A 17,329-nucleotide genomic window follows, 5' to 3' on the forward strand; every position below is an offset into this window, starting at 1 on the left:
CCTGCAACCACATGAAAATTACCACTAAAATACAGAACAACCATCATTCAGAATGGAAGTTCTGCAACTAGAGAAGTAAAGAAAGTGTATTGAGACAAGTCCAGGAGACATACCAGATCTACCTAATACATAGAAATAAACACAGGAAAGTAGCTAAAATGTGGAGACGAAGAAACATGTCACAAATGAAAGAAATAGAAGCAAGCAAACTACCAGATACAGAGTTCAAAATAATGGTTATAAGATTGCTCAAGGATCTTAATGAGAGCTTCAAGGGACTTAGTGAAACTTACAACAATCTTAATGAGAATTTCAAACGCATGAAAAAGGACCAGTCAGAAATTAAGCATATACTAATGGAAATAAAGAATAATTTACAGGGATTCAACAGTAAAGTAGAAGATGCTAAGAATCAAATCAAGGATTTAGAATACGAGGAAACAAAAAACACCCAATCAAAAGAGCAAAAAAGAAAAAGAATCCAAAAATATGGAGATAGTATAAAGAGCCTCTGGGACAGCTTCAAGCGTACCAACATACACATTATGGGGGTGCCAGAAGAAAGAGAGCAAGATATTAAAATCTGTTTGAAGAAATAATGACAGAAAACATCCCCTATCTGGTTAAAGAAACAGAATTACAAGTCCAGGAAGTGCAGAGTCCCACACAGGCCCACACCAAGACACATCATAATTAAAATGCCAAAAGTTACAGACAAAGAGAATCTTAAAAGCAGTTAGCTACCTCTAAGGGAGCACTCTGTTGACTGTCAGCTGATTTCTCAACAGAAACTTTGCAGGCCAAAAGGAGTGGCAAGAAATATTCAAAGTGATGAACAGCAAGGATCTACAGCCAAGATTACTCTACCCAGCAAAGCTATCATTTAGAAATGAAGGCCAGATAAAGAGCTTCATAGATAGGAAAAAGCTAAAGGAGTTCAGCACCACCAAACTAGCATTATATGAAATGTTGAAGGGTATTCATTAAGAAGAGAATAAGAAGAAGAAGAGGAGGAGGAAGAGATAAAAATATGAACAATAAAATGGCAATAAATTCATATCTATCAACAATTGAATCTAAAAATAAAAAAATATATATATAATAAACAAAATAAACTAATTAATAAAATAGAAACATGGAACAGACTGAAGAATCTCAGAGAAAAGGGGTGAGGTGGGGGGCAGGAAGAGATCCATCAAAGATCTTATATGCATATATGCATTACCTACGGACATAGAAAATAGGGTGGTAATGGCCTAGGGTGGGGTGAAAACTAGGTGGAGGGGGGCAATGGGGATAAAAAGGGGAACATCTGTAATATTCTCAACACTAAAGGTTTAAAAAAAAGTTAAATGCAAAAAAAAAGTAAGAAAAAAACTTCAGTTGAGTTCATTTATCTGTGTATCTTATTATAGTAAACTCATTAAAGGTAAATGCTATATATTATTAATTATCACATTTGGACTACCAGACAATTCTTAAATAATGATAAAATCAATGATTATTCTTATATTTAACCAATAAATTATATAAATAATGTTATCTATATACTTAATATATAATTATCCATATATTATCCATATATCATAATATATAATACACATACATTATATTGTATATTATATAGTCAATTTATTCATTCCAACATACCTAATCACTGGTAACACCCTAAAAAGATTAATGTGCCATTTCACTGATTTTAACAACCTAGTTACAATGTATTATAAATCATAGCATTATTGTATGCCAATAATGACTCGTTACAAATACATCCTAAATGAATTCTTCCCAAGAGCTTTTCACTTAAGCTGTGGTTACCTTCTTTGTTTTTCTTAGCATCATGATAGTAAAGGCATTTTACAGATGCTCTTTATCAGGATATTCTATCCAAAGGCTATAGATGAACTATTTTATTTGAGAGAATTTATGAAATATTTCTTACATATGAATGAAAGAAGCCAGGAGAAGAGACATGAAGAGAAGCTGCTAGAAAAAAAACATTTAAATTATTTTAATAATCTAACCTCATATTTTGCAAGAAAAAAAATTGACTCCTTGGTGAAGTTCAGTACAGGAAAAAAACTAGTGGCAGAGAGGTTAATACTATAGCATGCAGCACAGCAGAGAAATATTCCTCTGTCTTCACCCAGGTACCTAAGGAAAAAACCTTGATATCTTCTTTTCCATTTCCATTGCAAAAATTTTATTCAAGTCTATTTTCACTAATTTGGGACTAACACAATGACTTCTTAAGGTTTCTGAAAGGTGTCTCCCACACAAAGCTAATGATATATACACTTTCAATTTTTCCTGAAGCAAAAACAAACAAAAATCATTTTAATTTCTACAATCTAACAGAAATAACTTATATGAGCAGAATAAAAATCCAACTCTTTAAATGTTTTATTTTTCAAGGATCTTCTAGTTCAAATTTTTTGTTTGTTTGTTTTTAAATATGTTTTATTGACTTTTTTATAGAGAGGAAGGGAGAGGATTAGAGTTAGAAACATCGACCAGCTGCCTCCTTCACACCCCCTATTGGGGATGTGCCCACAAACCAAGGTACATGCCCGTGACCAGAATCGAACCTGGGATTCTTCAGTCTGCAGGCTGATATTATATCCACTGATCCAAACTGTCTAGGGCTTGTAGTTCAAGTTTTATCCTCCCTCTTACCTGCACTAGTACAGTAATGAATGTGTTTTTGCACGCTTAATCCAGATTCACATTTTCCCTCACCTGGGCAAGAACCTCCTACCTGACCATCTCACATTCTGTCTCTCCTCTACAGCCCAACCGACACAATCACTTGAGTAGCCTTCCTCAAGCACTTGGATCATGCAACTTCTTTGCTCAAAACCATCATATATACCTCACCCTTCTTCTTACCCAGAGAGCAAGTTACCTACTTAATTTGTCACTAAATTCTCAATTTACCTTTATAGTCTTATTTCAGTAGTCAATCCCAAACTACTGTTAATTTTCAAAAACATGCTTTTTGTTTTCCTACCTTTAAACTTTAGTTCATGCTATTCCCTCTGAATAAAATACCTTCCCTAATCTTTGTCAGGTGAAACTTTATCAATCCTTAAATCCCAACATAAAGGCCACCTGCTTCTTGAAGCCTTTCTCAACGTTGCTACGTGAACTTTTCTTGCCTGAACACTCCAGGCCTTTTCCTGGCTTTCTCATGTGCTGCTTTAAACTATTAATATTTTGGTCTACATGCGCAGCCCCTATCAGAATGTAAGTTCCATGGAGTTCTAAGATTTCTTATAATGTTTTGTGTTCCTCAGTTGCTCCACTTATAGATTATACAAATGACCAATCTATTCAATATGATATTGGCAAAATAACATCATTGAAAGTTGTCTATTTTGGTCTTCCTCCAAATAGACACTACTTAGAGATTGTTTCAAATCCATTTCTATGTGCTCAGAAAATAGGCCCTTACCGATAATCTCTTTGCAAGGATTTTCAGGAGTGATGGGGACTCTGCAAGCTGGACACTGGCTATTATTCTTCAACCACAAATCGATACAAATTGAACAAAACACATGATTGTTGATGCATATGACAGGCTGGCGTACCTTTGAAAAAAAAAAAAAGAAACATTACTTTTAGTACAGGGCAATAGTCATAACTAGAATCCCAATAGATTTAGTTAAGAGCAAACAAATTGCTTCTCTAGAGTATAGCAGTGTAGCTACTTCTGTTACCACATTGTTTCTTATCTATGTTTAACAGAGATACTAGCTGAGATATTTGAAACATCTGACATATAGGGTGGGTCAAAAGTATGCTTACAGTTGTTCATTTGGAAAATATAATAATTAATAAATAATAATATAAGAATAAACTGTGAGTCTCATACTCACAATTGTAAACCTACTTTTGTCCTATTCTGTATTATGAAATGGTTTTATTTTATTCCAAATCATACTCATGTCCAAAAAGAAAATGAATTTTGTTCCACTAAAGGCTGTGACAATTTTCCTTCAACTATTCTATTTTAGAATTTTGAAATGAGGAATAGAAGGTTCTTTAAAGATCATTAAGTCCAAGCACCCATCTGATACTTGAATACTTCTCTCAATTGATTCTACTATATTAGAGAGCAACAGCAACCAACAATTAAGCATTGGCATCTTACTGGAAAGTCTCACAAACCAGAGACATGAAAGCTAAAACAACCTTAAAAGGCATGAATACTGCTCTCAGGTGGCTTATAACCTAAACAGCAAATAAGATGACAGATATTGGCATACATCTAATACACAAATCTATGACTCAATTTAAACAAATACACATAATAATTCTTTACATTTATACAGTCATATATTTTACAAAGGGCTTTCACATATATTTTCTCTTTCTCTTTTTGTTTTGCTTTGTTTTAAACAACCCTGTGAGGTAAAGAGTAAATATACTTTACAGATAAGGAAACCCATGTGGTTTGCTCAGGGTTAACTAGGTGTTTCGGCTGTGTTTAATTGTTTTATCAGAGGGAAAATAAACAGAAAAGTTGCTTTTGTTATACCTGACATCATGCTTTGATTGTTCACATATTTATTATTTATCTCCCCAGAGGGAAGATAAAAGAGAGAAACTGCTTTAGTTTTTCTGCCTGATATTACATGTTTGTTTATATATTTATAATCTATCTGACCTTTTAGAATGGAGGCTCCACCAGAGCAAGAACTTTCTTAGTTTCATTCGTTCCCAAATCCCTACTGCTTAAAAGACAGCCTAATACACAGTAGGTACTCAACAAAGGTTTTGATGGATGAAGTAATTGCTATTAAGACAGTATTTAGCATTAAATTCAAGTTGGGAACTTGAGAGAGGGAATAATGACTTAATATTCTTCAACACAAATTTAACAATAAAAACAAAAAAGAAATGCTTAGATTTTCATTTGATTTACATGGCACTTTTACTGCAGGACTCAAAACACTTTATAGTCATTTTCAATATTTTCTTGTTCTAATATTAACAATACTATTGTAGAGTACTCCAGTATTAGAGACCGGAGATCAAGGAAAAACAGAGGAAGTAGAGAAAGAAAGAAGAGACAGACCACCACAAACCACTTTCCACAGAGAAATTTCTTGTCTACCTCAATATATAAATATTCAGAATATGAGTGTCAATTTTAAAGGGGTCCGTATCCTAAGAGAATTCACAGATGTATGGTGATCTGTGCCAGGCAGGAAATCAATTGAAGTCTCACTACAAAGTGCTTTCTGGATCTAGTTTGGCTTCCAAAATTTAGATATTCCCTTATTATGAACACCAGTATAAGAAAACTAAAGAGCCGAAACTGGTTTGGCTCAGTGGATAGAACGTGGGCTTACGGATTAAAGGGTCCTGGGATCAATTCCGGTCAAGGGCATGTACCTTGGTTTCGGGCACATCTCCAGTGGGGGGTGTGCAGGAGGCAGCTGATAGATGATTCTCTCTCATCGATGTTTCTAACTCTCTATCCCTCTCTCTTCCTCTCTGTAAAAAATCAATAAAGTATATATATAAAAAAAGAAAACTAAAGAGAAGATCTTCAGCATGAATTTAAGCTTCCTCTTGGAGAAACCAATTCTAATTCATTTAGTTCAACTGATTTGATTGGACTAATTAAATTAAATAAATGACCATAAAGCACTCATACTCTTCCATCAGAATACTCTACCAGCAGCCCTTGCTTATCTGGGAGTGAGTGTGGTGCTGTGATTTATTAGAAATATATATTTTTGGTCATTCAGATAACCTAAATATATTTCTCAGATATTTGATCTTCATCCATAGCTCCTGGCCCACAGCTCCCAAACCCCTAGGAATTTTAACAAATTTTAAAAGATGTTTCTTGTTATGTTAATGAGGTGATTTTGAACCAAAGGTGGGGGCTGGTTGCTGGTAGGAGGAGCCAATTTTGAGGACAGAGGAATGGAACTTTTAGTCCTATCCCCTAGTATGCTTTTACTATGTTTGTACTATGGTCAGTATTTTCCATAGAGGGGAAAGGACTTGAGGCTGGTAAGTCAACAATTGCCAATGACTCAGTCAATCATGACTAGTAATTTAGCCTCCATATAACCCCAAAAGGACAGATGGAAGGAGACTTGACTTGAGGTAGTGAACACACTATACAATATACAAAAGATGTGTTACAGAATTATACACCTGAAACCTACGTAATTTTATAATTTTATTAACCAATGTCACCCCAATAAATTCAATTAAAATACCCCAAAGAACGGCCTGTCAGCCCTTTTTCAGAGAACCAGAGCGCTTCCACATGACACCATGACAGGTCCCATGCCCCCAGAAGACAGACAGAAGCTGCTTTGGTTCAGACCTCAGCCTGTATATCTCTTCAACTGGCCATTGATTTATATCCTTTAATATCCCTTATAATAAATCGATAATCTAGCAGGGAAAAGTGTTTTCTTGAGTTCTGTGAGCTATTCTAGCAGATTAATCAAACACATGAAGGGGGTCATGGGAAGCTCTGTCCAAAGTACTGGTAACATTCTGTACTTGTGACTGGCTTGTGAAGAAGTGGAAGGCAATCTTTCTTTACCCATGAGAGAGGGATCTATCTGATCCACAGATAGCAAAGATCCTAAAAAATAAGCATTTTTAAAAAATATATATTTTATTGATTTTTTACAGAGAGGAAGGGAGAGAGATAGAGAGTCAGAAATGTCGATGAGAGAGAAACATCGACCAGCTGCCTCCTGCACACCCCCCATGGGGGATGTGCCCGCAACCAATGTATATGCCCTTAACCGGAATCGAACCCGGGACCTTTCAGTCTGCAGACCGACGCTCTACCACTGAGCCAAACCGGTTTCGGCAGAAGAATTTTATTTTTTAATAAAAATAAAGCACAATAGGGAGACCCAAAGCACAAGGGGGAGATTTTGGCTTATAGGAGTGAGAATCTGTCTTCCTTAGAAAATGGAACACTTAGGGTATGAGAACTAACACAAAACATTTGGATAATCTATGGGTAGAAGATTACAGAACTCATGTTGCAACTGTTCTAATTGCTTATATTTTGTCATTAAATATTAGGTGAGATTAACTGCCGAAAGTGAGAAACGGAGAAGGACATCAACTTGAAAAAACAGAAAAATAAAGCAGTTATTTTTAAAAGTGAGAAAGTAAATTTTCTAGGTACATGTAGCAGGATTGCCAAACACTATGGAGTTCCTATTTGTGGTTTTAACTGTAAAGATGAATTAACATAGGTGTGTATTTTCTTGCCAACTTTTAGCTACTCAGGTTCAGGCAGGAAGTAAATGAGTTGAAGTTTTGCCAAAAAGAGAGAGACAAGGACTGATGATAATAGATGACCATGGTTAATAAAGGAAATGAGTTCTTGAATGGTAAAGACAGTGAAAAAGTGAGAGAATTATAGAGTCAATGGATGGGTCTGGGTAAAGCTGAAATACTGCTAGAGAGTAGGTGTGATGGGAAGAGGATCAGAGACTGAAATGCTTCTAGCCAAAATACTAGAGGTGGTACAGCTACGTTCTCTGTTTTGTCTTGAACCATCTTATGACATAGTCCTATTTCTCTCTTAATCTTATGTATCACGTAGTGTTAACATATTTTCTATGGTGACAACTTCTGAGAATCCTCTGTAACTAGACCCCAGTAAAGTGGCAGAGCTTGAGAAATAAACCCGGGGCTAAGTCCAGTTCTGTCTGAGGTATTTGACCTTGGGTAAGCCCTTTAGTTAAAAGGGGCATCTTTCTGCCTCTGAAATTGTAGTTTAAGCTAAGTATATTTTTCATTCAGGTATTAGCAATACTTCAAACAAAGAAAACAAACCAAAAATAAGGAACGGAAAGGTAACAATATTGCTATATCCATTTGCCCAGAAGACAACTCCATATAAGGTTCTTGTAGCTGCCTCAACCATAATATGTCCAAAACCAAACTTGGCCTCCTTATAATCTCTCCTCCCACACTCCTATCTACAAGGTGAGAAAATTAAATGCTATCTTCCTTGCAATACCTTCACTAATATAGTTCCTCTTACATTCCCTCTTGTCTAAGTTAAGGGGACCATCCCTCCTCTGCTACCACCACTTGGGCTAGAATACTCAGAACTGTCTCTGACTCACTATTTTTACTTCTCCTGAACATCCAATCCAATCTGTCACCAAATCCTGGTATCATTTATCAAGTCTAAGAAGCCAGAGTTTTTAAGATGTATCAATAAGCAAAAGAAAGGAAAAATGCTACTAGTTACTATAAGATACAATCAGGTGGAAAAAAGTACATCTCAGAATAGTTAAAATATACTAAATCTGCCTCTAAATGTTATTTGCCTATCATCTATCCCTTCTTTCCCATCATTACCTTAATAATGAATTCAGGTTCTCATTCTTTACCCTGAACTATTGTAGTAACCCCTTCCCAAGCTTCCTTGCTTCCAAGTGTTCACTTCTGGCCAGTGCTACCTTTTATACGGGTGCCCGTGCTACCTTCCTAAAATATGGATCAGCAACTTTCACTGTTCTTTTGCAAGACAGCAATGTTTTTTTTGTTTGTTTATTTGTTTTGTTTTTTTCTGCTCGTAGTTTTAATTATAGCATTCAAGAGCAACATAATCTGTCTGGTTCTTTAACAGCTATTTCCCTTGATTTGCTATTTTAATATTTGGCATAACCTACAATTCAATCACATGGTCTACTTAATGTTCACCAAAAAGAATACCAATAGTGGAGGCTTCCTACTTATTTTGCTTTCATTTCTTATCTTGATGTGTCCTGTTGGTCTTCAGTTTCCCCAATCAAAATAAAATCCTTCTCATCTATGAATATGAAAATCAACTGCTAATTCTTCACAATTCCTTTTTAGAAGTGCCTGAGACTTTTTCTGATTCTCATAAGGGTCCCCATTATGTACTGATTTAATGTTCACTTCTTTCTGTGTTGTGCTGTGGTTATAAAATAGTTTACATCCTCATTCCATATTAGATTTCAGGATCTTTGGCGGTAGTGGCAATGTCCTGCTCATCCTTGTATTCACCTATAACACCTGATAGAATGCTTCAAATACTCTAAAATAAACATGAATTTTTATATATTAAAAAGAAAGGCTGAGATAATGCCCCTAAAAGCATTTCAAAAAGCAAAGGTCAATGGCCACGGTGAATCTATGAAAAAGCAAAATTTTAATCTTTCCATTTAATTTATCAAAATATATACAAGAACAACCAGTCAAACTACTTGACTATCTGCAAAGAGTCTTTAGCAATGTCACCTACAGGAGAATCATTTTCACTGTTCAATATCTGGTACCGTTACAGAATAGGAAGAAGCCAGGAAATTTTTAGGAGAAGTGAAGAGGGAAACTAAGATAGCTAAATAGCAGTTTGCAGCCATCTATTAAATCCTATTTTTCCTAAGCACAGGATACTTAAGAGTAAGAGGTCTGCACCAGAGGATAAATAGTAAACACCCAGCCTTTAAAACCCATGAGAGTGAAGGTCCCAGGGTGCTCTCCCTCCAGGGAGCAAGGCCCAGCGCCATTCATTCCCTTCCCTTTGTCCTCTTGTCCTTTCCACAGGCACATATCCCCTAACCTCTAAGGGACCGTATGAGACATGCAACCAAGGGAGCAATGGTCCTTGCTTCACTGTCCTAGAATGTTTTTACTGTGCTCAGTAAATTCTTGCTTGTTTTTCTACACTTTGTCTTTTGATTGAAATCTTCCCTCGTCTCACCAGTAATAGTACTGTCATTGTCATTGTGATGGATTTTTAAACAGTTGACTAATTCATTTCTTTGGACTAAGTAATTATTAGATGATGACTTCTGAATTTAAATTTACCTTAGATATAGAGAAACCTATATAGGAGAAAGAATTACTAAGCCAAATTATTGTACTCTGCTTACTTGACTATAACATACAGGAGCAAAATACAAAGAATCTATCCCTCCCTCAATTCCTGTCCACCCATCTACCTCAATCCAGATTCTGCTATATACAACACCAAAACACATGATAATGCTTTTTAATAGATCTTCCCAAGACACATAAATAGTCATAATTTGCCTATGTTATTAAGGTTTAAATCTAATTTAATCTCAAATGAGGTCTCTGACAATAAAACAGTACTCTTCCTCCTATATAATAAAGAGGTAATAGGCAAATTGACCATCACTCCAACACAAGATGGCCACCTCATGTTTTCAAAGATGGCTGTCCCCAAGATGGCCTCCTCAAGATGGCCGGCAGGGGACCAGACCGAAGGGAGGCAAGTTAGGGGTTACTGGACCAGCAGGGGAGGGCAGTTGGAGTGACCAGGCCTGCAGGGGAGGACAGTCCTAGGTGCAGAATGATTAACCCTATAAAACTGTAACTTTTCACCTTTTACTAAAACAATTGTGGGCCACATTTGCCTGTCAGTGGTGGCAAAACACAAAGTCGCTCAATAAAAATATTTCATGAAACAATGTCTTGGCTTCACAGTTTGAATTCTAACTGAAGAGTTAAATATCTGGAATTATTAGAGAGAGATAATAATCTGCTCTCAGCATTCTGGTGGCAGTATCAAGATGTCACTTAACAGATATCCTGGGCTAGATCATTCATATATTGCTGCCGGTCCACTAGTTCAAGGCATGGTAAAAAAATTAAGGAGAAATAGGCAAGAAAATATGTTATACATAAATCATCCCACAGGATGTGTACCTAACTTCCTCAGGACACATAGAGCTCTTACTTACAATATTGACAGGGTTGCTAAACATTATTGGGCAGAGATAATTCACCTTTAAGACAGAAATAGTAAATGCAAAATGTCTAAACTTTCCAATTTTGAGTACTACATTTGTATTCAAAAGACTACGCATTACTCACCTGCATACTTAGGCTATCTCCACTACTGCTTTCCAGGACATTCTTCCCTACCCCCAACCCAATTAGCATCTATATTATCTCTTCAGATTTAAGGTCTCGCACACCCCCATCTCCTTTAAGGAAATATGCACCTTCACACACACACACCCTCCCCCAGTCTCCCCGTGACACTCAAAAAATAATGGCTCCTTAATTCTATTGAATAATCAAAAGAGAAGGTTGCTGATGGCAAGATTTTGGGACAAATGGTGAGGGTAGCACAAAGCTTATTGGGAAGAGAGCTGGGAAAGGCAAACCTGAAGGCAGATCTCAGAGGCAGCTAGAGATGCTGTGTCAGGGAAGATGAAATAAAGTGCTACTCAAGGCCAGATCGCCTCCAGTAACCCACAAGTAGATGTGTGAATGGGAGGGTGAGTAGCAAAAGCAGATCAGATTGGCTTCAACTATACAAAAGGTTATGGAACCAATTAAAACCCCTGAACAGCCTGTGGCAATTTCCAGAACAAACAGGTACCACTCTGTTGGGAATGCAAATCATCTAGTGCATGTTAGCCTCACAAAGCAACTGGGAAGAACCAGTTACTAGAAAAGGCTAGTTTCCTTAGTTTGATGGCCTGCCTCTGTGCCAGAGTAAAGATGAATATTTATTGAATATTAATTACTAAGCACTGCATAAGAATTACTACATGTAATCCTCCAATAACCATCAACACTCCAATGAGTGTTGATACTATTACCATTCCCATATTACAGATAAGGTAACTGCTCTGAAAGAGATTAAGCAACTTGACCTATATAAGATCATGTAACTAGTAAGTGGAAGAGCCTAGAGCTCATGCAATCTGAACATAGAACTCAGGCCCTCAATCACTACTCTTTTTAACCTCCATAGTAGACAGAAAAGAAAAAAAAATGCCTGTTTACAAATCATGAATCTTTTATTACCAAATTAGAGGCCCAATGCACAAATTCGTGCAGGGGTGGGGTTCCTCAACATGGCCAGTGATCAGATGATCAGGGCTGGGGAGGGAGGGATGGAGGAAGTATGATTAGTTGGCCAGTGGCTGGGGAGGGAAAGGCCGAGGAAGGTTGGCTGGCATGGGGGAGGGACCACAGGAAGTTGGCTGTCTAGCCCCCATCGGGGTCATCGGGGCTGGTTAGCCAGGGAAAGGAACTATGGCAGATTGGCCCACCAGGAGCAGGGATAGTGGGAGGTTGGCCAGCCAGCCCCATCAGGTTCATCGAGTAGCCAGCTGGAAGGGAGGGACCACGGGAGGCTGGCTGTGGGGGTATAATGACCACCATGGGGCAGCTCATGCACTGTCTGCCCACTGGTGATCAGTGCGCATCATAGCGACTGGTCAACTGGTTATTCCATTACTTTATATATATATATATTAGTAATTTTAGAATACAGCTTAACTAATACAGGGAAATGAGAGGTACCAGAGGTTTCTGTTGTCATGGATGAGCTAAAGTGAGTTTTTAGGAAGTAATCTGCTCAAGACAAATGGCAGCAATAGAGGTTCAAATCCCCAAGACTCTATGCCTTAGTTTTCTTATTTTAAAAAGATAGGGAAACCAGTCCACTCTAGCTCACAGCCCTGGTGAGAGCAGTAAATGAAACAAACACATGCAAAAGCAGCCTGTAATCTGCAAATCGCCATGTTCTATTAGGCATTATTTTTGTTAAACACAGAAAGCAAAGGTAGCAGCCAGGCAGAACACATTTTCACCACAACTGCAAAAGACAGCCTATAAACTAATGGAAACTACATATAACTCTACAACTAAGACCAAGTAACACTTATATCCCAAGGGTATTTTTATCAGCCTTTAAGACTACTGTTGGAGGAAATCCACTCAGAATTTAAAATTTACTTGTGAGAACTTCATGTCAAAGTCCAAATGTAGACTTATCAAATTACAAACACCACCTCCTCCTCCTAGTCATGAACTAGGCACTGGTAGCAAACACCAGTTCAAATACCACCCTCCAAGACAGCATCCTTCATCTCTCCAATCAGAAGCAATCCAGACATCCCTTAGATGCCCTCACAGCACATATTTGCTACTTTGTTGGCATTTCATTCTGATCAAGAGTTGCTAGTTGCCTCCCAGCCTGACTTCCTGCTACTTCTTGAACTCAGTAAATTCACACAGAACCCCAAACATCTAAGTTAATCATCTTGGCTGGCACTCAAATATCTGCTCTCTGAGACTATACTTCTCACTTCTAATCCTGCACCTGTAGGTTCCGTCTGCACTTGGGGGTGAACACACACATGGTACATACACACACACCACAGACATGAAAACAGTTCGGCTGGGAAAAGAAATCTAATGGTTCACTGTGTCTTCTCCCTTCTGGATCTATCTATCTACAAGGTGAAGGTATGCTCTTTGAAAAACAGAACGAGCACACAAGAAAATAGATGAATGCATCAGAACATCCAAAACCCAATATGGAATTTCTCTCCGCCTTGCTTTAAAAAACACTGCAGGCACCTCTTACATCACAAAGAGTGGGGATGGTATATGTCCTGACGAACCCCTTTTTGGAAAGAAAGACCACACCCCTCATTCTAAACCCCACGCGGGCCGCGTGCTATTTACTGCTCCGGTGCTGAACCCAGCGCCGTTCAGCGCCGGGGAAGCCAAAGAAGGACCTTGGAAACGGAAGACTGACTCCCCCAGGAGCACCCAGGCCAAGAGCAGGGACACTCTCGCCCTGCAGGAGACGGAGGAACCATAAGGGAGGGCTCGATCCGGTTGGTAGGGGCGCGGAGCACCGCCGCGCCCCGGGTCCGACCCAGCCTCCTTCCAGCCGGCGGCGGCCTGTGAGGCCGCCGGTGGCAGCGGTGGGTGGTGGAGCCCTCGCCGCCCTCCTTCCCGACACAAGGCCGCTGTCATCCTCCTGCTCCACCGAAAGGTGCACGCACAAACCCCTCCGTCCCCGGGCGCTCCCTGGGCGGCCGGGGAGGCGGCCTCGGGCGCCGGCGGGGAGCGCGGTGGGCGCCTCCCGCCCTGCGCCCGCGGCACCGGAGACCGCGCCGGGCTCCCGCGGGCGACTCCAGCCCCAACCCGGTTCGGAGCTGCGCCCGGAATCACCCGTTACCTTCCCCAGGCAAATGTGGCACGTGATGGGCAGGGTGAGGGACAGTGTAACGTTCTGCACGGTCTGAGCCATGGCAGCGTTCAGAATCCCGCCAACACGGAAGTCCCGCCGGCCGCGGGGCCCAGCGGCGGCGGCGGCGGCGGCGGCGGGGGCGGCGCGAGGCCGCTACGGCGGCCGGGCAGGGTCACAGCCCGCCGGGGCGAGGGGACGGAGCAAACGCGCTTCCCGAACGCGGTCGCCGAGGCTTTCTTTCCCCTTCCTCGCCTCATTCCTTTCATTAAAAAATACAGATATAATAAAAGCTTTCCTCTGGGTGGGGTCTGCAAGATTCCCGAGAATGGGAGGGGAGACGTCTTACTACCCGTATGGAGGATCTTGAAAGTTTAAGTGAGAGGAATCGTGAGGAGAGGAGAGGAAGAGAAATAAAAGCTATTCAATCCCCCAATCTGCACCGGAGCGTGAGGAAGGGGGGAGAGTTTTCCACCTAAAGAAAAAAACCCTAACCAGCCTGCAAATGCACGGTGCAGTCGAAACAGGAAGAGAGAAAAGGCGATCTCTGCATTTTTAATGGTTCAGAACAACTTTTCTGCCACTCTCAGCTGTCTCTGCAATTCCTAAATGATATGATGTCACTTCAAGACAACCAACTGAAAAACATAAAAAATAAAAAAATAAAAACAACCAACTATGACTGCCTCTATCTGTTTCTGAGGCTGTGGTGGAGACATTGCATGGCAGCTTTCCTGAGGACATCTTTCACCGCCGGCCCCTGGTTTTTATCTACAACCATCGGAACCAAAGACACGTTAAAAGATCTTGCCTGGGAAGTATTAACCCACCTTGTATATTCACCAGACCTTGATCCTTCAGATTGCCACTTGTTCCCATGGATGGCACATGCATTTTCTAAACAGCACTTCAAAACGTACCAAGAAGTGGAAAATTGGGCCTCAGAATGGTCTGCCTCAAAACAAGAAAAGTTCTATTGGGACGGTATCTACAAATTACCTGAAAGATAGAGGAAATGTGTAGCTAATTATGTACATTATTTTGAATAAAGCACTTTTGACGTTTCTCTTGAAATTATCGTGTTTTCTTTTATTGCAAAATCTGTCATTAATCGGTTAACAGTTAATCTGCATTTTTAACCAGCTAAAGATTAATCTGCATTTTAAACCTTAATAGTTAATCTGCATCATTAACTGGTTAGTATTTCAGATTAATTATTAATCAATTAAAGTATGGATAAACTATTAATGGATTAAAATACAGATTAATCATTAACCGGTTAATAATGCAGATTAATCTTTTGCCGGTTAGAAATGCTGATTAACTGTTAACCGATTAATAATGTGGGTGTTGTAATAAGAAAAAATATGATAATTTCAAGATAAACATCAAAAGTGCTTTGTTCAAAGTAATGTACATCGTTAGCTACACATTTCCCCCATCTTTCAGGTAATTTGTGTATACCATCCCAAGAGAACTTTCCTTGTTTTGAGGCAGACCATTTAGAGACCCAATTTTTCACTTTGTAAGTTTTCAAGTGCTGCTCAGAAAGTGTATGTGCCATCCATCTGAAGGAGCAAGGTCTGGTGAATATACGGGGTAGGTTAATACTTCCCAGGCAAGATCTTTTAACCTGTCTTTAACTGGTTTTGAAGTGTGTGATGGTGTGTCATCATAAAACAAAATTACTTTGCCATGTCTTCTGGCCGTGGTTCAAATTTAGTGATCAGTATTAATAGTTTCACCTGGCTTTAGAAGCTCATAAACACCACACCTTCCTGATTCCACCAAACGCAAGACATTGTCTTTTTCTGAAGTGAGTTGTCTTGTAGTCGATGTTGATGGTTGACCTGGATCAACCCATGATTTTGTGCATTTGGGATTCTCAAAATAAATCCATTTTTCATCACCGACACAATTCGATGAAAAAAAAAAAAAAAGACTTTCTTTCATGCCATTGAAGCAACATTTTACTGATGACTTTTCAGTTTTCCATTTGTCTTTCGTTCAAATGATGTGGCACCCATTTTCCTTCCTTTAAAATCTTTCCCATTACTTGTAAATGATCAGACATTGTTTGCTGAGAAATGTTTATTCTTTCTGCAAGTTATTTTTGAGATTGACACGCATCTTCATCTAATAATGCTTATAATTATTGGTCTTCAAACTTTTTCGGTTGACTTGGACGTTCTTTGTCTTTTACATAGAAATCATCACTTTTAAAGCATTTAAACTAGCGTTCACAAGTATCTTTTTTTTATTAAATTATTATCTGTGTATATATCTTACCATTCCCCCCTCCTATACATACCCTCCCTCCCCAGAGTTTTGTGGCTATTGGTTGTACTTATATGCATGTATATAAGTCCTTCGGTTGATCTCTTATCTCCCCAGATTTCCCTACTCTCCCCACTGTAATTTGACAGTCTGCTTGTTGCTTTACTGTCTCTATATCTATCTTTTGGTTCATCAGTTTATAATGTTCTTTATTATCCATAAATGAGTGAGGTCATGTGGTGTTTCTCTTTCATTGATTGGCTTATTTCACTCAGCATGATGTTCTCCAATTCCATCCAGGTTGCTGCAAATGATGAGAATTTCTTCTTTTTTATGGCAGCATAGTATTGCATTGTGTAGATGTACCATAGTTTTTGGATCCAATCATCTGCTGACGGGCACCTAGGCTGTTTCCAAATCCTAGCTATTGTAGATTGTGCTGCTATGAACATAGGGGTGCATATATCCTTTCTGATTGGTGATTCTAGTTTCTTGGGATATATTCCTCGGAGTGGGATTACTGGGTCAAATGGGAGTTCTATTTTCAGTTTTTTGAGGAAGCTCCATATTGTTCTCCACAGTGGCTGCACCTGTCTGCATTCCCACCAGCAGTGCATGAGGGTTCCTTTTTCTCCACAACCTCGCCAACACTTGTCGTTTGTTGATTTGTTGATGTTGGCCCTTTTTACAGGTGGCGTTCACAAGTATCTTGAGATGGAGCATGTTCATCATAAGCAGCCCGAAGTATATAACTTTTTCTTCAAAATAAAGTAATGAATTAAAACTTCCTGCAAACGCTCTTTTCTTTGGGGGGGGGGGCACGAAATTCGACATTTTTAAGAGTAAAAATATACATGGTGTTAACACCTTCAAAAAATTTGACATGTGAACTTTTGAAGCTTGTTGTCAATACAACAAAATAGCATACATATCAAACCGCATATATATCAACATATGTGTAACTCCATCTATTGAAAAAATCCACATTATTGACTGGTACAACTAAGGAGGCTAATAGGGGTAATTCCAATGTAACCCTCATATTTA

The 17,329-nt window shown here is 39.0% G+C and overlaps 1 protein-coding gene across 2 annotated transcripts in view; it reads right to left on the reverse strand.

Moving 5' to 3' along the window:
• Nucleotides 1-14,128, reverse strand: part of OBI1 (ORC ubiquitin ligase 1) — a 40,274-nt gene extending 26,146 nt beyond the window's left edge. Inside the window, exons 1-2 of one of the 2 annotated variants that reach the window (XM_036457199.2) lie at nt 13,997-14,128; nt 3,455-3,590 (exon numbers count right to left, since the gene is read on the reverse strand). In XM_036457199.2, coding sequence (XP_036313092.1) covers nt 3,455-3,590; nt 13,997-14,068 — 208 coding nt within the window. In that variant the 5' untranslated portion in view covers nt 14,069-14,128. Of the gene's footprint in view, nt 1-3,454; nt 3,591-13,996 lie in introns of those variants that run through there. The other variant, XM_036457200.2, reaches the window with a different exon arrangement.
• Nucleotides 14,129-17,329: the final 3,201 nt, after the last annotated feature.

This window comes from Pipistrellus kuhlii, unplaced genomic scaffold (assembly GCF_014108245.1).
Source record: "Pipistrellus kuhlii isolate mPipKuh1 unplaced genomic scaffold, mPipKuh1.p scaffold_m20_p_3, whole genome shotgun sequence".
NCBI classification, from domain to species: domain Eukaryota; kingdom Metazoa; phylum Chordata; class Mammalia; order Chiroptera; family Vespertilionidae; genus Pipistrellus; species Pipistrellus kuhlii.